Raw genomic sequence first — 23987 nt, 5'->3', positions numbered from 1 at the left:
GGCCTGGTTATAAGCTAAACTAAATGATGCTGAGTGGACATTTCATGTTTTTGGTTTTGTTGTGTGTTAAGGTTTCTAATCTTAACCAAGTTCCAGTAATATTGTTTCAGTGGTTAACATGCCTGTAGAGATTGAGTTAGTATAGAAATCAAATTAATAATGATGATGATGATGATAAATAAAAATGAATATGATAGAGCTGGGAGAGGTCAAACATCCAGGCAATCCAATCTAATCTCCAATTGTAAGGCAACCACACTAATCACTTTATGCAATCCAGATCCCTGTATGTCAGTCAACGAGTGTTAGTTTCACATTCAGTTCTCCGCAGAGCAAACAGCTCCAAATAGCTCAAGCCCATCAGCTGATTCTCTGTGCATTTGGGCCTCCATTGTTGCCATGGCAGTTCTGTGATGCTCGGAGTTCTGATAAAATGATGTCGCCACTGAGGAACACTCAGACTGTGCAGACACCGGTTTATGTCCAACCGACGTCAGCTATCAAAAAAGGCACGAAATGGCACAACTTGTACAAGTGTCACAAGTGCCACAAATGGCAGAAATGGATATGCTCTATAGTATGGGCCCTGCTGCCAGTGTCCCAACTGTTCATTTTGTTTTAATGATCTTTTTGCAGTTATTTATGCGAGTTGGGCACCACAGCCATAAGTTGGGTGCAGCAGCCATAGGGAATTGTTCAAACCCATGCCGTATCCCAATAGAAGTCCTCAAACTTTGGAGAGTCACCAGTCCTTCTGGACTCCACCGTGTGCCCGTTCCCAAAGCGATGTCCTTTTTGTGAGTACTTAAACCCCACTTCCAGAACTCTGAGGATAGAACCCTTTTAGGAAGAGCCTTTCATTAGGAGTGATGTAGGTGGGATAAGATATTTCTTATTTCGAGGTAGCTTGGCTGATGCCTTTTTAAAAAAAATTAATACCCCTCTTTTCTGCCAAAGGAAGCAGAGCAGTTTACACCTAAATAATAACAATTTCAAAAAGGAAAGAAATGGGAATCGCAGGATAAATGGTATGAACCACAAAAACAGCCATAGATGGGGAAGGGGAGCCAAAGGGCTGGGGGAAACAGGGAGCCCAGTGCTCTGTTTACAAGGGGAAAACTGACCCAATGCCTAAATCGAGGAGTTCCCACCCTTGGGACCCCAGATGTTGTCTCCCATCGTCCCCAGGCCACCATGGTGAAGGCCATTATGGCCAACACAATGGAGTTGTAGTCAAACAACATCTAGAGACCTAAGGGTGGAAGCTCTTGGCACAGATGACCTGCCTCAAGAGGAATCCAGGGGCTGTTAGAGGCTGGTGGAAACACATAAGACGCACAGAAGCACAAAGACAAACTTGGTCTGACACTTGGGAATCACCACTTGAAGGCATCCCACTTAGGAATATCTATTTCAACTTCATTCCCTTGTCCCCGTCCGTCCCCCCCCCCCAGGGATTCAACAGGGAATTCCATTGGAAAACAAAGCTGGACTGTTGGGAGAGCTCCTTTTATGTTCTCAACAATTTTGAACGTTAACCATGATAAATTTTGCTAAACCTAAGTTGGTAGATAGCTCAGAACTAATATTTTCTTGCCAGAATGCTGAGGAGATGACTAGATCGACATTTGCCCAGGAGATTGATACAGTTTTCAAAGCATGGGCAACACAGAGAGTATGAGCTTGGGGTGGGGGAGACATTTGGTAATACAATAAGAATGAATGCAGAATATACTGAAATCTCTTTTGTCGTTTTGATTAGATATACAGGTGAAACTCGAAAAATTAGAATATCGTGCAAAAGTTCATTAATTTCAGTAATGCAAATTAAAAGGTGAAACTGATATATGAGATAGACGCATTACATGCAAAGCGAGATAAGTCAAGCCTTAATTTGTTATAATTGTGATGATCATGGCGTACAGCTCATGAGAACCCCAAATCCACAATCCCAGAAAATTAGAATATTACATGATACCAATAAAACAAGGATTGTCAATAGAACAATATCAGACCTCTGAAAAGTATAAGCATGCATCTGTATTCAGTACTTGGTTTGGGCCCCTTTGGCAGCAATTCCTGCCTCCATGCGGCGTGGCATGGATGCTCTCAGCCTGTGGCACTGAGGAGGTGTTATGGAAGACCAGGATGCTGCAATAGCGGCCTTCAGCTCTTCTGCATTGTTTGGTCTCATGTCTCTCATCCTTCTCTTGGCAATGCCCCATAGATTCTTTATGGGGTTCAGGTGAGGCGAGTTTGCTGGCCAATCAAGCACAGTAATCCCATGGTCATTTAACCAGGTTTTGGTACTTTGGGCAGTGTGGGCAGGTGCCAAGTCCTGCTGGAAAATGAAGTCAGCATCCCCATACAGCTTGTCTGTGGAAGGAAGCATGAAGTGCTCCAGAATCTCCTGATAGACGGCTGCGTTGACCCTGGACTTAATGAAGCACAGTGGACCAACACCAGCAGATGACATGGCTCCCCAAATCAACGCAGACTGTGGAAACTTCACACTGGACTTCAAGCATCTTGCATTGTGTGCCTCTCCATTCTTCCTCCAGGCTCTGGGTCCTTGGTTTCCAAATGAGATGCAAAAGTTGCTCTCATCAGAAAAGAGGACTTTGGACCACTGAGCAACAGACCAGTTCTTTTTTTCTTGAGCCCAGGTAAGACGCTTCTGACCTTGTTTGTTGTTCAGGAGCGGCTTGACAAGAGGAATACGACATTTGAAGCCCATGTCCAGGATCCGTCTGTGTGTGGTGGCTCTTGATGCACTAACTCCAGCCTCAGTCCACTCCTTGTGAAAGTCCCCAACACTTTTGAATGGCCTTTTCCTGACAATCCTCTCCAGGCTGCGGTCATCCCTGCTGCTTGTGCACCTTTTTCTTCCACACTTTCCCCTTCCACATAACTTTCTATTAATGTTCTTTGATACAGCACTTTGGGAACATCCAACTTCTTTTGCAATTACCTTTTGAGACTTTCCCTCCTTATGGAGGGTGTCAATGATGGTTTTCTGCACAACTGTCAAGTCAGCAGTCTTTCCCATGATTGTGATTCCTAATGAACCAGACTGAGAGACCATTTAAAGGCTCAGGAACCCTTTGCAGGTGTTATGGATTGATTAGCTGATTGGAGTGGGACACCTGGAACCTACTGTTGAACCTTTTCACAATATTCTAATTTTCTGGGATTGTGGATTTGGGGTTTTCATGAGCTGTACGCCATGATCATCACAATTATAACAAATTAAGGCTTGACTTATCTCGCTTTGCAGGTAATGCGTCTATCTCATATATCAGTTTCACCTTTTAATTTGCATTACTGAAATTAATGAACTTTTGTACGATATTCTAATTTTTCGAGTTTCACCTGTCCATTCAGAATGGGGAAGGGGGTAGGGACTTCAAGATGAGATGGAGAAGCTTAAATCTCAGATTTTGTGTGAGGTGTTATTATGTAAGCATGCAATTTCCAAGACCCCAAATATATGGATGGGTCGTAAAGATTTGTCATCACAATTCAGCAAAGGAGATTGATACCTGTAAGCAGCCTTCTGCACGCGTCATTGACATGGAAGGAGGTGTGCATTCACACTGTGGCACTCCTTCAGGCTGGATATTGAACTGGCTAGATCCCTTTTGTCGTCTGTAAAAGGGGATGCACATCTCTGTCCAGACTTGTTGCTCATGACTGCAGCTGGACTGGAATTTGAGTGCAGGATGAAAGTATCATGCTTATGCCCAATCCCTTAAGACAGAAAGAGAGGCTGTGATCCTGTCTGTGTGATGTTCTCAAACTTTCCTTCACCTCTCCAGGTCTTTCAATGGCAACAGTTTGAGCAAACTTCAGGAGGGCTCACTTTCACGTACGCATCGGTAAGCACTCTTTTCTGGGAGTACTGTGATTGCTGACTCTCTGGGTCAAAACTGCGCACCCATATGTGATTTCCTTCCCAGAGTAAATGGCGGCAGGGCAGATTTTTGTCAGCATAGGGGGCATGGGCTAAGCCCCCTCCCTCACTGTGGTCTTGATCCAGATCAGGACACAGCTATTTCAGATGTCATGATAAGGTTCTTCTCTAACCTAGTCTGGCACTCGGTCGAGTCTTGCAGTAAAGTGGCTAATATGCTGACTCTACATATGGAGACCAAAGATGGCCAACTGGAACTGTTGCCAGTTCCCAGGGCAATTTTTACGTGGCCTTACAATATTTTCATCATGATAAAAGGTTTGCTGACAGTTTCCTGCATAACGAAAATAACAATCTTTTCAACTCATAAGAAACAGAACTCTTCTATGCAATTACATCTGTCTCTGATCTTGGATGTAGCATGTCTAGAACACATTAGTAGCTGACATACTGCACAAGGTGATATGTGCTTTGCCGTGTAATGTTTGAGCAGTTTCACAAGAGCACTGCTTCACTAAATGCAAGAATTGTGCAAACAGGGTTGTGCAATTGACAACCATTCTTTCCACTTTGTGCAACTACCTTTGTGCAGTTCTTGTGTGCATGAATGTTACATTGCCAAGCGTTATGTTGCAACATTGTGTCTGAATGCATCGGTTTCATATCTAGGGAGCCTTTTCTGCTAGATGACACCAGCTTTATTTTGGAGCCTGCCCACTCATGATGGGATCAAGTTGTGCAGGAAAATATACTCCAACTTTCATATTTTTCCCGGCCATACTGACCACCACCTGGGGAATAGATTGGCCCTTGAGAAGACAGAAGTTGGCCCCTTCCAGCTTAGACAGGGCAATCCTGCATTGTAGAACTCTGGATTTCCATCTAGAAAATGCAGCTCTGGCACAAACGAACTGTTTGACCTTGGGCAAGTTACTCTTGCCTTTGCTTTTCCTGCTAGTTAAAATGGACTCAGCAAATGGGATTGCCAGTGAGCCACCCTGACATGGTCATCATGATGGTAAATGAGATTATACATACCATACCAATTATGAATGATTAACACTAAACTTCTTTGTGGGTGTAAACCAAACTGTCGCTTAGTGTGGATTTCTAGAATGAAATTGTATGGCTCTAGAACTTCAAACAAACAAAAACAAAACAAAAAACTATTAACGTTCCAGTCTTTCTTTCTTTTTAAAGTTTATTTAGAATTTTGTTCTATTGATTTCAGTGGAAATTCCAAATAAGGTATGGTTAAGATCTCAACCCAAACATAGATGATTACAGTTGCCAAGAACCAATTGAAGAATTGTGAGCTATTGGGGATGTCCTATATATGTTGGGGAGCTGGCTAATTGTGGGAGGCCGAGAGAGATTATTATCTCTTTTTCTCATCGCAACCTGAATTGCAGCCACTTCCCCTTAGTTCCTTTGTAATTGCTAACATCAGCCCTCCTGACAGTCAGGCATGCCTCGCTCTATTTGAAATCAGTGGGTCTAACTGTACTCCACATGATATCCGAGAGAGTGGCCAGCTTTCTTAGTGGCCCTTGCTCTTATGCCTTTAACAGTGCTTGCTCTGCTGACCTTGCAGGTAATGATATTTGTCTCCATGCCATTAAATGCTTCACCTGCTAATTTCTGCAGACCAAGCTGCTATTACGAGTATGAGAGGGGGCCAAGCAGTTTTTTTTCTTTCTGGTCAGTTGGCAGTGAGGATTTCAACACTACTGAGGTGTGCAAATCGTTTTATTTGGATGGAGGCTACAGAGCAGAATTGAAACAAACTCGGGGAGAATTACATTCTCATGCCAGGCTCCCAAGTTTCTAGCAATGCCTTGTTTGCTGAGCCTCAAAGCCAAACTGGACACCCATACATGCAGTTCTGAGCAGGAGCATGGAAGATCTGTTCAGTTTGGGGTTGTGTCGATTGTTGGAAGTTAAAGGACTTTGCGCTGTCTCTTTGTCTCAGACAGTGGAGGACAGACTAGTAAGTCAGAGGGCTAGAGCGTCAAGACATTGGTCATCCCTTCTCCACTGCTCTGACACTATCCCTTTGAAATGTAGATTGCTACTCTTAGGGACTAACTTCCTTTCTCTCTCTCTCTTCCCTACCTGCCCTTCTACCTTGCAACATGGCAAGCCTCTCTCCCTGCACCATATGTGCAGAGAAGATGCAGAATCCATCTGCATCCAGCTAGATAGATAGATTAGAGATCCTAACTCCTCACTTTCCTATCTAGAATGGAGTTCCTTAATAAATGCCTTTTATATTGATTGGAAACTATGAATTGGCTCCAAGTTACTTTACTCTCAGCATACACGCATGCCTAACTAAATTTCTGCTGTGTTGTGCCTCTGTGCACTCTGCTCTAATGAGAAAGGGATTCTCTCACCACAGAGAATTTCCAACACAGTAGCGGCTCGTGAGCGGGCCGCGGGGGGCGGCGGGAGGCATCTTTAAGGGGAAAGAAAGTTGCTGCTTTCCTCGGCAGCATGCCTCCCAGCAGCCCCTGCGGCGGGGAATCACCGCCGCCACTCACCTGGCATAAAGGGAGCCGAGCCCCGCCATTAGCCAGGTGAGTGGTGGTGACGATTCCCCGCTGCAGGGGCTGCTGGGAGGCACGCTGTGGAGATAAGCAGCAACTTTCTTTCCCCTTAAAGATGCCTCCCGCCCCCCCCCCCCGCCCCCCCAAGCGGCGCTTCACGAGCCACTACTGGTAGATTCTTGACCTCTATTAAAGCTGACCAGTCCAGGCCAGTGGCAGTGGATGAGAAAAGACAAAACAGATGAGCTGAGGGAGAAAGGTGGAGCTGGACACACCTTTGTAGTCTCCCTAGTTTAATCATTGCTATGTGCTCTTTTAAACAGGGACTTGTCAAGTAATGCAATCCAGACCATTGAGATGAATTCACGTGAAGCTGTCCCGTTTGTGCAGCTTATGTAAGTCATTAAGCATAAAGACACTAAATGGGGATGGGATGGGGGAGCACGGATGGATTAGGTTTCCACCCTGAGGCTCTGGGCCTCCATCTCCCAAGCTTCTGCCCTAGAAGCAGTTCCCCCCCCACAACCATTTCTAAAACGACGAGGGTTCTGGGGGTCAGGCCTGCTGCTAGGGGCCACAGTTTCTAAGTGTGGACGCTTTGGCCCATAATTCCGGGTCTGTATGGGGTTGGGTTACTCACTGCTGAGTGATGCTGTGTACTGTGCATGTGCTTCTTTATCACGATTTTACATTTTCCTGGACTGCGCTCAGAGTTCTAAAAGCAAGGCTGAGTCAGATCTCAGTCCTGGCATCTATTCTCATATGTGATGCCTTGTTTACAGAAATCTCTCTGCGAGAAGGCTCACTTGGTACCTGGTCTTGTGGTAGCAAGCATGACTTGTCCCCTTTAGCTAAGCAGGGTTGGGTATGAATGGGAGACTAGAAGTGTGTGCACTGTAAGATATTCCACTCAGGGGATGGAGCCGCTCTGGGAAGAGCAGAAGGTTCCAAGTTCCCACCCCGGCATCTCCAAGAGAGGGTTGCGAGAGATTCCTGCCTGCAACCTTGGAGAAGCCGCTGCAAGTCTGTGTAGACAATACTAAGCTAGATAGACCACTGGTCTGACTCAGTATATGGCAGCTTCCTATGTTCCTTGTCCTTTAGCCACCAGGCAAAGACCTTTATGTTTTCCAAGGCCTTTTGAAATAACAGCTGACTTGTTTTTAGCCTGCCTAGTTCTGAAATTTTATTTTATTTGTATTTTTATATCTCGCTCTTTCCCTAAGAAGCCCAGAGCAGTATACATGGTAATGTTTATCCTCCCAACAACCCTGTGAGGTAGGTTAGACTGAGGGAAAAGTGACTGGCCCAGAATCACCCAGTGAGTTTCATGGCTGAACAGGGATTTGAACCCAGGTCCCTCCAGTCCGAGTCCAGGGCTTTAACCACTGCACTACACTGGCTCTCCCACTTCCCTGCTTTAATCTTGTGGTTTCCCCCCCCCCCCCCTGTTGTGTTTAAATTGTTTTATTCATTGTAACTGCTGCCTTGAAAACATCTTTTTGTGGAAGATGTTATACATTTAACTAACGAACTACTCTTAGTGCCAGAGCTGAGCCCTGGGGAATGGGAAGTCATACCAAAGTGTTGCTGAGCATCTGTAGAAGGCAGGGCTTCCCGTGAGCCCAAGATTGCCAGAGTCCGAGAGCCTGGCTTCCAGGCAGCTTAAACAATGGCCCTCTTCTTCATCTTAGAAATAGGCACTGGAGCTTCAGACAGGAGATGAATGAGCACGACTAGCTGAGGGAGTTAGGAAAGGGTCTTTGGACAGAAGAGTTGAGAAGGCCAGCTGCCCCACTGGAAAGGACACCACCCTCATACTTTGCTGCAGGGGCTTCATGTAGCAATTTGACCTCTACCATCAGACAGGAATATCAAAGGAAAGATAGTTTTTCCTATCCCATCTACCTTTTAAAAAATATTAAAATGTAATGCTTATTTTGTACACTGCAAAATCCTGTGCACAATGCTTGTTTCCAGAGACCTCAGCGGCAATCTTATTGAGAAGCTCACTCCTGGGGCATTCGAGGCCCGGCATGGAATGCAGTTTTTGCTCAAGATGTAAGTGAATGCAAATGTGAAAATAGCCAATCTGTTAAATAAGGTACTTTGTTGGACCCCAGGTAGGGTTCACCCCTCCCCCCAACTCTCTTGAATGGCAGAGTTCAACCTTAGAAGATGTAGCATATGGCTCTATCTATCTATCTATCTATCTATCTATCATATTTTTATACTGCCTGATATGTATCTCTCCCGGTGTACAGCGATGAGATAGATAGGTAGAGATATGTAAATCTCTAGCCGGTGTATAATGAAAAGAGGGCCTCTGAACTTGTGCGGAGAGCAGCTCTCTTGCCACTCAGTAACCACAGTCTGCCTGGATATATGGGAGGTTAAAGAAACGGGTTTTTCAGTCAGAAGCTACAGCTTTGAAGGAGGCTTCCTCCAGTGCTTCTCTCTTGTGAGAAGTTATTAACCGCTGATGCCAGGGCTGGAAACCTAGGCTCGAAAATGATGCGTCAAAACCTGCGATGTGGGTATGTAGGCATCAGCTCAGAAGGAGATTGACTAAGCATCTGGCCCAGGGATGGTGCCACCATTGGACAAGGAGAGACCAATGTCCCTGTGCCACTGTGTCTGGGGCCACCACGGTGTCCCCCACCCCCTCTTACACCTAGCCAGTGAATGAAACTCTCGTTCCAAGCGAGAGAGAGAGGAAGAAAGCATCCATTTGGCGAACAAAGTGCTGGCTGGGAGCAGAGAAGGCACCGCATGTCCCCCCTAGCCACATGCCCCCCCTTCCCAGAGCTAGCATGTTCCCTGTGTCGGTGTGCATCTGACGCTGATACAGGGGGCATGGCTGGCACATGTGCAAGGGCAGCAGCCTGTCCCCGAGCCACCAGCAAGCCTCCAGCTCGAGTGATCTGGCCAACACTGATCAAATCTAGGGAGGATGTAGCTCATACAAGGCTCTTGCCTGTCTGTGGGCCTGTGTGGTGTGCCTGGCAGGCTTTCAGTCCTCAAAAGTCACTAGCTCACAAACACATTGCTGGTCCACCTACCCACACACACCTTGGGCTAAACCACATGACGCGGCAGGAAAATGACTTGACTAGCAAGCCCTCCTGTCTTCTACCAAAGACGAGCACAGGGCTCTGTGGCCGCCAGGAGTCAACACCGACTCAACAGCACAGTTGACATGTTTGTTTGGTCCTGGGGTGTTTGCTTTTTATTATCTAATGAGCACCTGGGAGTGGGAGTGGGGCTGGTCTAGAAATGGATCATTACATTGGGGGTGGGGTGGGGGGGGTTTATAACCCTTTAGCCCCACTACAGTCCCAATCTGGATTGGGCTATACACACACAAACACACACATGGGATTTGCCTCCCAGTGTCTCTGAAGATACCGAGGAGAGACGGTTGATCTGCACAGTGCATCTAATTGGGGCACGACAACATACTGTATCTTGGACTAGCCTGCCATTTGTAACCTGCTGGCAGTGGTGGATTAACACATAGGCAAAGAAGGCACTTGCCTACAGCGGCAAATTTTGAGGAGTAGCATTACTCCTCAAGTGACATTACTCTGCCACTTGCATTTGGGGGGCAGGGGAAAGTTGAATCTACTTTGAAAACTTGTTATACCGCCGCTGTCCGAAGGCAGCGAGAGCTCCTAGTGGGCCCGCCTGCCTCCCAAAACACGACAGGTCATCAGGCCGTCTTCGTACATGCATGTGGCAGGATGGTGGTGGAGATGGCGGTGAGAGCTCCTCCCACAGGCCCACCTACCTCTCAAATGACAGGTCGGGTTTGGGGGCCTCTCTGCACACATGCACACAAGGCCTGAAATGGGCTGAAAACATTTTAAAAGTAGATTTAATCCTCCCCCCCAAGCCCTTTACTTGTAAAGGGGAACCCTTCTTGGGACGGAAAATCTATGGTCCCCTATGGGCGGCAAATAGCTTCATCCGCCCCCAGCCCAGATGACTTAAATGGACCTCTCAGTTAAATGAACGTGTTACTAGCCACTTCAAGACTGAGGCTTGCATGCAATACCGTGCTAAGATGACAGATGCTACAGATAGTCCTATTTTAATGGAAAATTATAATAATCTAGTATGCTCTTTTTACCCAATTTTAACTGCTAACAATTCTAAAAACACTAAGCCCCGTGCTGGATTTTCCCAGCCGTGGTTTGATTACGAATGCCGTGCAGCAAAAACGGATCTTATTAACTCTTACAATCTTTATCGATCTAACTCTAATCAGGTCACTTCTCAAGATCTGATTGTTAAAAAAATATTTTATAAAATTTTACTTGCAAAAAAAAAAAAAGGGAGGCCAAAAGGCTAGATTGGCAGCGTCTTATCTGTGCCGCACAGGCTAAAAACGTGTCTTTGTTTTGGTCTTTGGTATCATTCTCTTCTAAATTCAGACCTTCCCCGCCATCTTTTTATATACCTGTTGGAGAATGGACTGAATATTTCCGTGCTCTATATGCCAGAGAGGGAGCAACTACAACATTTTTACAAATAGAACAGGAACTGGACCCTAACTTATTAGCTGAGTGGACCCCAGTAACATGTACAGAGATTGCTTCAATAGTGAATCAGTTTAAAACTGGTAAGGCCCCCGGCTCAGATAATTTGCCGGTAGAGGCCATCAAGAATAATATGGATTGGTGGCTGCCGGTATTAGCCTCTCTGTTTACAGCAATTGATCAGACGACCTCGCCCCCTAGTGAATGGGGATTGGCAATTGTAATTCCTATATATAAGAGAGACCAAAGACATTTGCCATCTAATTATCGCCCTATCAGCCTTCTTAATGTTATTGGCAAAATGTATGCATTTCACCTACTTAATAAATTCCAGGATTGGATGGACAAAGAGCAGGTGCTGGCTGATGAGCAGGCAGGCTTTAGGGCCAATCATTCTACTATTGAGCATGCTTTAGTCTTACAACATCTAGCGGAGAAATATTCTAATCTACCCCGTTCCACTCTTTTTGCTGCCTTTGTGGATTTTAAATCAGCATTCGACTCCATATCCAGAGATAAATTATGGGAGAGACTGTTTAACTCCTCTATTGATCGACGTCTGCTACTTTTAATATATAAACTTCACAAGAACTCACGTCTGAAGGTTCGATGTAGCTCAGCTGGAATCCTCACTAAAGTAATTCCTACCTTTCGAGGAGTGAGGCAAGGCTGTATACTTGCCCCAGCTCTTTTCAATTATTATATTAACCCCATTGTGGATATTATTACTAATCCATCTTTCCATCCATCTAAATTGGCCAGTAGACAGGTTAATATTTTGCTTGATGCAGATGATGCAGTAATTTTATCTCGGACTCCTGTCGGCCTCCGTAGAGCGCTTTGCTCTCTGGCTAATTTTTGCCATGAATACGCTCTGGAAATAATTATAGCAAGACCAAAATTATGGCCTTTGCTAAACACCCAAAGACCTTGAAATGGTCTTTGGCTGGACATAAACTAGAACAGGTTAAGACCTTTAAATATCTAGGGGTTGTTTTCCAGGCCTCTACGAAACGCCAAGCACATCTGCAATATGTTACCCAAAATGCACGTAAATCGGCATTGGCCATCCAATCATATTTCCACCAAGATGGGGCTCAATTTGTACCAGCTGCCCTTAAGTTATTTACAGCTAAAGCCTGATCTCGGTTGCTTTATGGGTCGCAGTTGGGCCCATATACTAACTGCACTCCACTAGAGATAGTTCAGACAAACTTTCTGAGATCTATTCTACAGATCCCTAGATGTGTTCCCAATGTAATATTGAGGATGGAAACTGGCATGCCTAAGATGGAAGCCCGGATGTGGTTTTCCATTCTCAGCTTCTGGTTGAGATTGTCTTTCTTTTCTACAGGCCTTGCTCACTTAATTTTTATTGATAAATTTAATTCTAGCTGGAAGCAGTCAATATCTCGCCAAATAAGTTTATATGGCTTTAGCATGGATGGTCTATTAGAAATGGGTTTTTGTCAAGTGTGACTGATATTAAAGCAGCAGATCTATGATATGGAAATGCAGACTGATCGATCTTTAATTCTAAAGAAGTTTTCCTAGGTTTACAAATGTATAATACTAAACCTGCGAATTACCTGGGTAAGATTACTATCACTAAATATCGCAGGATGTTTACATTGGCCAGATTTAATGTGCTACCTTCAGCTGAATTAGAAGGTAAATTTAGAGGGATCCCAAAAGAACAGAGACTATGTCCTTGTGGCTCTGGAGAACAGGAGTCTATCTTTCATATCTTACTCCGCTGTCTTTTTTATAGGGACTTATGAACTTGTTATATTTCCTCCTTACTGACTGATTTCCCAGGGCATACAGATGCATTTTACGTCAACTATCTGCTCTCAGATCAGAAGGAGGAAGTAACATTTAAAGTTGCTAAGTTCTGTGAGGCAGCTAAGAAGGCTAGACAACAGATGGTAAATCAGATTATGCTAACGGGAAATTGCTGATTAGGATGAGTCCATGATCCTGATTATATTATGTATATATTATTACTATATTACGTGTATTATTATGTAAGTAAATTTTGGTCTATGACCGTAAATAAACATGACTTGACTTGACTTGGCTTCATCCGCCCCTGCCTCCTGGAGCTCCTTCCCACATTTTGCTAAGCTTGTAACCAATGGGTCTAATTCCTCCCCACTGCAGGGTTCTCAACCATCATCCGCTGAAAGTCATTGATGATGCCAGTTTTTACAGGCTTCCCTCACTGAAGCTTCTGTAAGTACCAGAAATGAATTAGTTATTACCATGATCACTGATTTTTCTGCATCTTGGACAGACACTCCTCTTCAGGGCCACTGTGTGGTCCAGAAGAACTCATCAGACCTTTCCCATATTTTTTTTGTCATGGTAAAATCTGAGGGTACATTTCTGACTATGTGAAAGTGCCTCTGAGTATATGCAGGGTATACGGCACATCCCTGTATCCTGTTTTTAATGCAGGACTTCAACTCTAAAATGTATGAAATAATAATAATAATAATAATAATAATAATAATAATAATAATAATAAATAAATAAATAAAGAGAGTTTCTTGAAGTATGTGCAGATTGCCAAGTTTGTTTTCAGCCAAGATTTTGTGCCTGGAATATAAGAATTAATGATAATGAATTAAGCTCCTTTGATCATGTGCAGGCTGCTTTTGTGTCATCACCAAATAAATTAGATCAGCCCTCATGCATTTGGTACTGGAGGTCCAGCTTGCTGGTCGGAGGCATGATTTCAGGGCAGGCTGAAGCTGGTTACTCAGTGGTGAAGGAAATACACCCTGCATGTGCTTTGAAGCACTCTTTTCTTTAGTACTGTTGAATAAACAGTACTCCAGAGCTAAGCCATGATGCTTTCTCCCTTTTCCATTCTGCCTGATGTGGAATTGTGTGGTTTGAAAGCAGCAAACCCAACAAGCTTCAAGAAATTGGGTCTCCCTAGACATTACTTCTGCTACACCACACTGGCTTTCTCTGTTGGATCTCATGATATCTGGCATTGGCATTGCAAAAACTCTCTGTCCTTATTTCAGAAACCTTAGTTCTACAGAAATGACCCCAAAGATATTAGAGGACCTGCTCCAGACCTCCCAGCAATTGAAGACTCTGTAAGTACTATCTACACCCTTTCCCTTTTGCTGGTTGCCAAACAAGAAAAGAAAAGAGACAACTGGAAACAGGGAGTCAGCCTTGCTCTAACCCACACCTCCTCCTCCTCCTCCTCCTCCTCAGCCCTCCAAGTAGGTAGATAGGGGCAACTTCAGAGGCTGTAGTTTTTCCTGCGAGGAGGACGGTTTACCAATACTCACACTGCTACCAAGTTGCTAGCCAATCCACACTTCTTGCCCAACATGTTATCAAGTTTTGCTGTGGGAATGGAAGTCATGCTAGAGTGGTAGTTTAGGGAACAGGCATTCCTCAGAAACTTGACAGGGGCTTCTCAGCGAGGTGGTCAGAAGTGACAGACAAGCTTCCCTTAAGCCGGGGGTATAGTGAAGGGGGGGACGCACAGGGACGGAGCGCAGGTACTTCTTACTTGGCTTCTCTGACTGTTGGGGTGTGCATGGCCATGGGGGCTGTCATGGAGAGTGCCTCCACTTCTGACTTTGCAATGACATCACTGCCTGAAGCTTGTCTACCACTACCAAACTTCCCCCTGAAATATGGAGCTACAGGACTGTTGGGTGTGTTGTAAGCTGTACGCTCAGTTTGTGTGGACCAATGGTGAGGGCAACAGCCCTGGCCAGCACCCTGTGTGGGTTGAAGGAGTGCAGGAACATTCCCCAGAATCCTCTGCAACACAGAGATGTTGTGTGGCAGATATGCAGGGAGTCTGCAGGAGACAAAAACCCAGAAAAGATTCCCTGATGGTAAAAAGTTTGAAAACCACTTAGCTAAAGTAATGAGTATCTTTGGGCATCATGTTGAGACATCTCCCAGTTGTGTCTTCTCCAGAAATATCTCTTCATTAAAAAAGGGTTCCTTCCTTCTTCTCCTTCACAGGCTGTGTGCTTTCCCTCACCAGCACTCAAACACAAATGGAGTGGGGCCATAGCTTAATGACAGAGCTTTGCACATGCAGGGTCCCAGATTCACTCTCTGGCATTTCCAGTTAAAATAATCTCAGGGAACAGAGCTAGGATAGACCTCCATCTGAAGCACTGAAAAACCATTGCCAGTTAGAGTTAGAAAGCACTGGACTCAAGAGGCCAAGGATTTGCCACAGTATAAAGCAGCTTCATACTTCTTCGGCAAGAAATCATTTCATCAGAAATTATTATCCCTCACAGCAAAGGGAGAATATTATCTCCCTCACAGCAAAGGGAGGAAGATAATATCTCCCTCACAGCAAAGTCAGCTCAACCTTCATCAGTATATGGAGATGGGAATATCCCTTCATAGGGTAGTTTTGAGTTAGAAACATTTTCTGAAGAGATGTGGGGGATATGTGGAGAGGCCCAAAAGTGTGGGTTGGCATGGCACCCTCTTGGAAGGACTGGATTTGTTGTGGGGGTTGCCAGTTACTGTCCTCTCTGCAAGACATGCCAAGAGACTGTGAGGAGTTCTGTCTTTTTCCTCCACAGCATCTTGCCTAACAAGATATTCTGCTGTCTTTGCCGTATGAAGGATGACATTGAAGTTTTGTCTGATACGATAAAGTTGGACTGCACCGACACATGTACCACAAACGAAACTCTCTGCGGTAGGCCTGCGGTAGTTTATGAAATTCTGTATTGTTTTGAATATTAAAGAGCATTCCACAATTTTCCCTCTAAGCAGGGAAAAAATGTTGCAAAATGAGCTCATCGGCAGAATGTACTAAGAAAGAACACCTCAAATGGCAATGACCCAAACTGCACAAAAATCAAAGTAGGTCTGCAAATGTCTCTTTTTGGAGATGAAATAATTTTTGGACCTTTGCTTTGATTTCTGGAGTCCTTCCCTTGGCCCAAAATATGTATCCTTCCTCCATGATTCTAAGTTGGGCAGAGTGACCTCTGAGAGTGTAAGGGCAATACTTTCTAGAGGCCCTTACTATCCTTTTCTGGGTGGGGGGGGGGGGGGTTTGCGGGAGTTAGCTGCCTGGGACTCTAATTATTTTTCAGCTTTGATTGCCAAACCAGTAAGAGAGCAAGAGTAAGTTCTTTTTACAACAAGCAAACAAACTTGTTAATACTTACTGAAGAACTGAAGGGCAAACAGACATTAGGGCAGCTCACATGATCACTCCTTGGGTCAGAGAAGCAACCTATCTATATTCTGTAACCTTCCACGCTCCCACTTACTGATCATGTGTCATTAAAAAACAAGGTGTGGGGTGAGGAGTGATAATCTGCTAAGCGATATCTGGGCAGGAGAGCTTCATCCTAACCAGCAGGTGTAACGTAAACGTAAAGTTGCTCCGTCGAGTCAGTGTTGACTCCTGGAGACCTCAGAGCCGTGTGGTTTTCTTTGGTAGAATACAGGAGGGGTTTACCAGGGCCATCTCTCATGCAGGATGAAATGATGCCTTTCAGCATCTTCCTATATCGCTGCTGTCTGGTCTGCTGTCAAGGCACATGTTTCTTTGCTGCTCAGTATCCCCATTCATGTTCTACCTCTGTCCACATTGGCCATGCTGCTTGATTCAGCAGTCACATGCGTATTGCTTTTGTTGGACCAGGATCCATGAAACTACAGCCCTGGGTCCCCTGGTCTCTCTGGTTCCTTGGACCACACTCCTGTTCTCTCTTTTCCCGGAGAGAAAACCGTCTTCCCCACTATGCTGTTGAGAGACAGAATGAGCAACTGGGGAAGAGATGGCAGGTGGCGCTCTCTCTCTCTCTCTCGCTCTCTCTCTCTCTCTCTCCATTGTGTTAATATAGCTACAAGGCTCTTTGTTGTGATTTTGCCAGTAACACTTATAGATTTTCAAACAGCTAGAAACTTCCTTTAAAACAAATAAAGCTGAGATTTATGCTGCTTCCAGCAGCAATAAATGGTACACGTTTAAGTGGATTCTTACTGACACTACACATACTCCCATAGGCTTCCATGCTGCTTCTTAGTAGCTGCTTCTTATTCTCAGGCCACACACTGCTCACAGACCTTGTGCTATTTTCTCAGCACCACCTGTTGGCCAGCTCTTGCATTCCGTTCTTTTACAATGTGGTGACTGAAAGCATTGGCTGGCAGGTGCTGCTGAGAAAATAGAGCAAGGTCTTTGATCAGTGTGTAGTCAGAGAATAAGATCTTCATAGAAAGCAGTTTAGAAGCTATTGGGAACATTTGTACAATCAGTAAGAACCCACTCTGAACTTATGCAGAAGCTTTCAGCTTCACAGAGTTGATTGTGTCTGGAAAGTACCTTATATGCACACTAAGACTGCAACCTGGACATTCTCACAGAAGGCATCTTTCTTGGAATTTGGGGGTCACTTAGCGGGGTGCAGAAACAAGCACACAGAGATCACAAAGCAAGGACATAGATGCAAGCAGTGCTGGATGTACAGTAACTTTGCCCCCAAAGCAAAACATCATCCTGAAACCAAAAACTGCTTTTCTCCAGAATCCTCTTAGGATTTCTGCCAGCCAGCTCCCAACTCCAGCCATGGTGGCAGGGGGGCATAGCTTGGTGGGAGGGCACATGGCTTACATGCAAGAGGTTCAGTTCCTGTCTTCTCCAGTTAGAAGATCTTAGATCAGGCCTGCTCAACTTCGGCCCTCCTGCAGTAGTAGTTGGCCTACTACTCCCATAACCCCTGGCTATTGGCCACTGTAATGGGGGATTATGGGAGCTGTAGTTCAAAAACAGCAAGGGGGCCAAAACTGAGCAGGCCTGACTTAGATGGTACGTCTCGGAAAGTGCGGTTTGCTTGAGATCTTGAAAATCTGTTAATCAGAGTACTCAGTACTGGGCTAAATAGACCAGTGGTCTCAACTCCATATGAGGCAGCCGCCTTCATATATTCATAATGTTTCCAGCTCTCCTTGTACCCTAAATCCCACCGCCACTTAGACCAGGCAAACGAGTTCCACAGCTTCTTCCTCCCTTGCAGATCGGTTGACCATCCAAAAATCCAGGATGATTTGCTGCACTGACTAGCTGACACATAGAGCAAAGCTGCCCCAGTGCAGCAAGAAAGCAGCCTAAGAGAACTTCTCAACTAACCGTAGTGGGGAAACTGCAGTTTTTGATGTCTTCCCCTGGAAGCCCTCTGTGCCAGTTGAAAACATGTCCCTGAGGGCTGTGCAATTATCAGGGACATATTTCTGGGTGTCACAGAGGACTTCCTGAGGAAGGGGGAGGGGCATCAAAAATTGCAATTCCCTGCTGCACCGATGCAATTTGTTGGGAAATCCTGTTAGTTTGTTTTCTTGCTAACTGTTGCATCCTTGCTCTGCATGTAATTGACAGGATGATATGCACTAATACATTTGTCCCTTTACAACTTCTCTTCTTGCAACGTGCTAATCTGAGCATCAAGTGCCTCTGGACTTTGGATGATAATGTTCCTTTCTTCTTTTTTCTGAGCAGAGAAAGATGAGGCTTTGAACAGGATGCAAAAAGAAGTCATGAAGGCATTGGAAACCAGGAAGCTGAATGCCAGCAGTACACTGAACATTGTGCCTGAGAAACTTTTACACAGCAACATAACAATGAAGGTCACCGTGAGGCAGAGAAACACCAATTTAGGTGAACTCAACCCACACCTTTTGAAATCGGTCCAGGAATTAGGTAAGCTGAAACCTGAAAAGGTCCTGCAAATCAAGTGGAATGACACGTCTGAACTGAAAAAGCTGTGCATGCTGGCCAATTTGCTACAGATGGCACTCAGAGAACAAGTTACAGAAGATAAGAGGGGCAGGCAAGGGGGACCGCGCCAAGTAGCACGCCGGTCTGCTTGGAAGCGGTCTCTTATGCAGTCCACAACTAGCTTCCCCTTGTTGACCGCTTCCATCATGGTGGATAATGACGCTGCTGACTTGACTGGCCGAGTACTTATCATTCCGAAACATGTCAATCAGTCAAGCCAGCATAGATGCAAGCAGTGCTGGATGTACAGTAACTTTGCCCCCAAAGCAAAACATCATCCTGAAACCAAAAACTGCTTTTCTCCAGAATCCTCTTAGGATCTCTGCCAGCCAGCTCCCAACTCCAGCCATGGTGGCAGGGGGGCATAGCTTGGTGGGAGGGCACATGGCTTACATGCAAGAGGTTCAGTTCCTGTCTTCTCCAGTTAGAAGATCTTAGATCAGGCCTGCTCAACTTCGGCCCTCCTGCAGTAGTAGTTGGCCTACTACTCCCATAACCCCTGGCTATTGGCCACTGTAATGGGGGATTATGGGAGCTGTAGTTCAAAAACAGCAAGGGGGCCAAAACTGAGCAGGCCTGACTTAGATGGTACGTCTCGGAAAGTGCGGTTTGCTTGAGATCTTGAAAATCTGTTAATCAGAGTACTCAGTACTGGGCTAAATAGACCAGTGGTCTCAACTCCATATGAGGCAGCCGCCTTCATATATTCATAATGTTTCCAGCTCTCCTTGTACCCTAAATCCCACCGCCACTTAGACCAGGCAAACGAGTTCCACAGCTTCTTCCTCCCTTGCAGATCGGTTGACCATCCAAAAATCCAGGATGATTTGCTGCACTGACTAGCTGACACATAGAGCAAAGCTGCCCCAGTGCAGCAAGAAAGCAGCCTAAGAGAACTTCTCAACTAACCGTAGTGGGGAAACTGCAGTTTTTGATGTCTTCCCCTGGAAGCCCTCTGTGCCAGTTGAAAACATGTCCCTGAGGGCTGTGCAATTATCAGGGACATATTTCTGGGTGTCACAGAGGACTTCCTGAGGAAGGGGGAGGGGCATCAAAAATTGCAATTCCCTGCTGCACCGATGCAATTTGTTGGGAAATCCTGCTAGTTTGTTTTCTTGCTAACTGTTGCATCCTTGCTCTGCATGTAATTGACAGGATGATATGCACTAATACATTTGTCCCTTTACAACTTCTCTTCTTGCAACGTGCTAATCTGAGCATCAAGTGCCTCTGGACTTTGAATGATAATGTTCCTTTCTTCTTTTTTCTGAGCAGAGAAAGATGAGGCTTTGAACAGGATGCAAAAAGAAGTCATGAAGGCATTGGAAATCAGGAAGCTGAATGCCAGCAGTACACTGAACATTGTGCCTGAGAAACCTTTTCACAGCAACATAACAATGAAGGTCACCGTGAGGCAGAGAAACACCAATTTAGGTGAACTCAACCCACACCTTTTGAAATCGGTCCAGGAATTAGGTAAGCTGAAACCTGAAGAGGTCCTGCAAATCAAGTGGAATGACACGTCTGAACTGAAAAAGCTGTGCATGCTGGCCAATTTGCTACAGATGGCACTCAGAGAACAAGTTACAGAAGACTTGATAAGTTACATTCTTATCATTCTGAAACATGTCAGGGAGTCAAGCCAGCAAGACCGCTCTCTGCATGAGGAAGAAACAGCGGCTCCCAGTACCACCACCACCACCACTACCACCACCACTACTACCACTAGCACCACTAGTCCCACTAGTCAGAGTTTGCTGCTGGAGGGTAGGTCCAGCTCTTCCCAAAATGAACCTAGTGAAGGAAACTCAGAGCAGACATCACAGAATGCACCATTAATGTCAAAGGAGGCGCTGCTCAACCAGCTCACGCGTGGAACTCAGGAAGGTGGTGTGCCCCAAATCCCAGGAGATAACGCAGAGGCACCCCAAATCCCAGGAGATGACACAGAGGCCTCCCATGAGACACACTGGGAGCATCATGAAGTGAAGACCACTGCTCGCCACAAGCTGAACATCTTGCCCACTGATGATGACTACTTGCTTCAAGGGGACCTTTTTGAAGCTGAGCTGAACAAGCGGCTATCGCCCCTTATCCCAAACACACCAGTGAGGAACCTCATATCCCACACACTCCGTATCCTCAAAATGGACTGTACAGTGTCCAGGGTCCAGTTGGCCTGTGCTACGCTAATCTCCAGAACAGGTCTCCTCATGAAACTATTCAGTGAGAGAGAAAACTTCATGGATAACTCCGCATTGTGGAAGTCATACTTCTTGTCTATGAAGTATGTCTCCAACTTGGCCACAGGAAGTCCAAGAAAACTGGGGAAATCTGAAGTAAGAGGCAAACCTTGTCAAGCCTGAGGGGTTGTCAAGACTACTAATGGGTTGTCGGGAGCTTGGGCAACAATCAGCTGACCTGGATGTGGCTCCAAAGCTGCTCACTGGGTGTGAACAATGGGAGGCAATGGGAGTTCACCTGGCACTGGCTTCTTGAAAGCATAGAGTCAGCCTATTAAACATTTGGGTTTGTTGTTCATGCTTTATTTTAAAATTTCAATAAACGCAGTTCTGATTTAGACACTGCCTTTAAAAAGTGGTTTGGTAACTGATTCGGGCAATTTGAATTGGTTTTGAATCAATTTAAATTTATTTCATGCAGAAAATACCAAACCCTTTTTGCAGAATATATTTCATGCAGAATAATGTCAAACTCTCATGCAGAATAAGAATATCAAACTCTCACTTGTATCTGTAAAATAAGTACCATGATATCACTTGAGAAACAATGAGGTCATTCTTACGACCAGCTCTAGCTGGGCCAGTGCAGCCCAACCTGGGTAGAGCTGCTCATGAGAAGCACCAGGATCGGTCCCAATCCCAGCAGTCCTCGACTGGGTAGTCCAGGTGAGGTAGGAGGGTGTCCATGCACCCTCCTCCCTCACCATCTGGTCATGTGGGCAGCTGGGCTGCTGACAGCTCCTTTCAGGCTGCTGGCAACCATTTTAATGATAGACACCAAGGGAAGGAACAAGCCAGCCTCTAGAGTTTCCCAATGCACAGTGCTGCTCGTGTGGTGCACTGTGGAATTCCTGGAGGCCAGGTTTTGCTTTCCCAGCCTCCAGATTGCTGCACTGCTCATTGCAGTGGCGGTCATGTGGACAGGCAGATGAATGGTGAGCCTGGGAGGGAATGGAGGTTGTGCAGGGAAAGGTAGTTGTGATCCTGCCGCTCCCGCCGCCCTCCCCATCCCCTGCCCCAGTGGTTGTGTGAATGATATATTTTTTTACTTATATATATATATATAAAATCTTTTTAATGTATATTTAAAATTTTAACAGAATTTTTCATTTCTGTTAATGGTTTTTACAAACAAAATACATGGAACAGGATTAAAAGAACAGGAAAATAAAATATAAAACGCACAATTAAATAGGTTGTTTTGAACCACATTATTTAGCCACTTATGAATTATGTTAAATAATTATGTTAAATAAATAAATAAACTAGTTTCCACTTTTTGTGATAAGGGGTTTGGCTCCAGTTCAAGGCAACCAAGAATTTAGATTTGGGTGCAGTTTTGGTACACTGAACACAATTCTGAACCCGTTTTTCAGTTTAGGTTGAGTTTTGGTTTGACTCCTTACTGGAAAATGGCTGAAAGTAGTTAGTGGGCCACTCAGCTGTGACTGGGTAGGTGCAAATTGGCTCAAGGGATCAGCATCTGTGGATATGGCCTGCAGCCAAGGGCCACAGCATGTAAAGAAGCAAGAAATCAAAGGCAAGGAGAGGCAGAGTCAGGTTGATCTGGGTTGAAAGGGACAAAGTAGAGTGGAATGAGGTTTTTGCACATACTAGAAAGCTGATAATATGGTTTTGAAGAGAACTCAAGGTGGAATGAAAGAATCCACATGGCCTGTGTGCTCTCATGCTCTCTCTCGCTCATGCTATCTCCCTTTCTCACACTCGCACATAGCTCCCTTGAATGGGGGCGATTTTTGCACCTTGAACTATAAACACCTGCAAAACCTATTTGACCAAAGAAGACACTGTGCCATAAAAATGACTTTGCACAGCATGAATGACAATGGCTCAATCATACCACTTTCAGCTCTCTGGAATCAGAAATTATCCTGGATTGTAGGATTTTGTAAATGTTCAGTATTTGCTTTTGAACTTTGGTTTGAGAGGTTTTCTAAGAAGGAATGCAAATCTTAAGCCTTTTTCTTGTATACCTGTTTTTATAACATAGCAACATAGAGACTAATGGATGATGAAGAGGAACAAATTAAAATTAAACAACAGCAACGGGAAATTAGCAGAAACAGAGGAGCTCAGGTGCAGGTTACAAACTGTGGTGCTGGAGCAAAGAAGATTCTTAATTATTCGTTATGACATTTAATAAGGAAAACAGAGGCCAAAAAGTTCATTCTCTAGGGCCTGCAAACACCCTGTGGCTGCATCTGAGAGGAAGCATGTGGCTGAGAGGCAGATCATGGGTGTTTCCAGATGAAGAAATATTGTGTTTGAAAATGGAGGTTCTTACCACTTCTGCATGATGCCTTCAGATGATGTCACTAACCATCACACAATTTCACAGCACCACCTGCTGGCCATTTGCTGCCAATCTGTGATGGTCTCAAAAGACTTGATTTCCGTCATAGATTGGTAGCAGATGGTCAGCAGGTCATGCTGTGAAATCGCACGATGGCCAACAAACTCGGCAGATCACCCCGTGGAGAAATTGTGTGAACTTCAGTTTTCAAATAGAGTGGTTCTCTGTTTGGCAATTCCCCATGTCTTGCATTCAGGAGAGCTCAGGTTTAATCTCTAGCATCTTAGTTAAGGCTTCAGGGCTGAGAGCAACTGTAAAATGGAGTAGACAGTACTGGGCTGAATGGACCAATGTTTGACTTGGTATAAGACAATTGCATATGCCCATATGAGAGCAAGCTCAACAGAGAGCAATACAAGTGGTGTTTTTTATTCGGGGGTGGGGAGAAAAAGTAGAAACACAAAAAAGCCTATTTTCCATTTTCCTTCTCTTTGTCCCACCTTGCAGATTGGAAGCCAGGGAATCCCAGAATATGGCTATGGCAAAAAGCTGTTGTTTGCTATTTCAGTGACTGCAGTGATAATAATCATCATTTCAGTAATTGGGCTGATTGAGGTAAGCTAAAA

The 23987-nt window shown here is 45.0% G+C and overlaps 1 protein-coding gene across 9 annotated transcripts in view; it reads left to right on the top strand.

The window, feature by feature from the left end:
* The first annotated feature begins 461 nt into the window (after positions 1 to 461).
* The window catches only part of LOC128336198 (leucine-rich repeat-containing protein 37A2-like), a 46480-nt gene continuing 22954 nt past the window's right edge, over positions 462 to 23987 (top strand). For 5 of the 9 annotated variants that reach the window (XM_053275487.1, XM_053275488.1, XM_053275483.1 and 2 more), the window contains exons 1-10: positions 462 to 797; positions 3819 to 3878; positions 6786 to 6857; positions 8443 to 8523; positions 13167 to 13238; positions 14042 to 14116; positions 15593 to 15711; positions 18526 to 18726; positions 20080 to 21143; positions 23869 to 23976. In XM_053275487.1, the coding sequence (XP_053131462.1) occupies positions 517 to 797; positions 3819 to 3878; positions 6786 to 6857; positions 8443 to 8523; positions 13167 to 13238; positions 14042 to 14116; positions 15593 to 15711; positions 18526 to 18726; positions 20080 to 21143; positions 23869 to 23976 (2133 nt within the window). In that variant the 5' untranslated portion in view covers positions 462 to 516. The remainder of the gene's footprint in view (positions 798 to 3818; positions 3879 to 6785; positions 6858 to 8442; positions 8524 to 13166; positions 13239 to 14041; positions 14117 to 15592; positions 15712 to 18525; positions 18727 to 20079; positions 21144 to 23868; positions 23977 to 23987) is intronic. The other 4 variants (XM_053275484.1, XM_053275485.1, XM_053275486.1 and 1 more) reach the window with 4 other exon arrangements.

Source organism: Hemicordylus capensis, chromosome 12 (assembly GCF_027244095.1).
Source record: "Hemicordylus capensis ecotype Gifberg chromosome 12, rHemCap1.1.pri, whole genome shotgun sequence".
NCBI classification, from domain to species: Eukaryota; Metazoa; Chordata; class Lepidosauria; order Squamata; family Cordylidae; genus Hemicordylus; species Hemicordylus capensis.
This window is presented reverse-complemented; position numbering and strand designations above follow the sequence as displayed.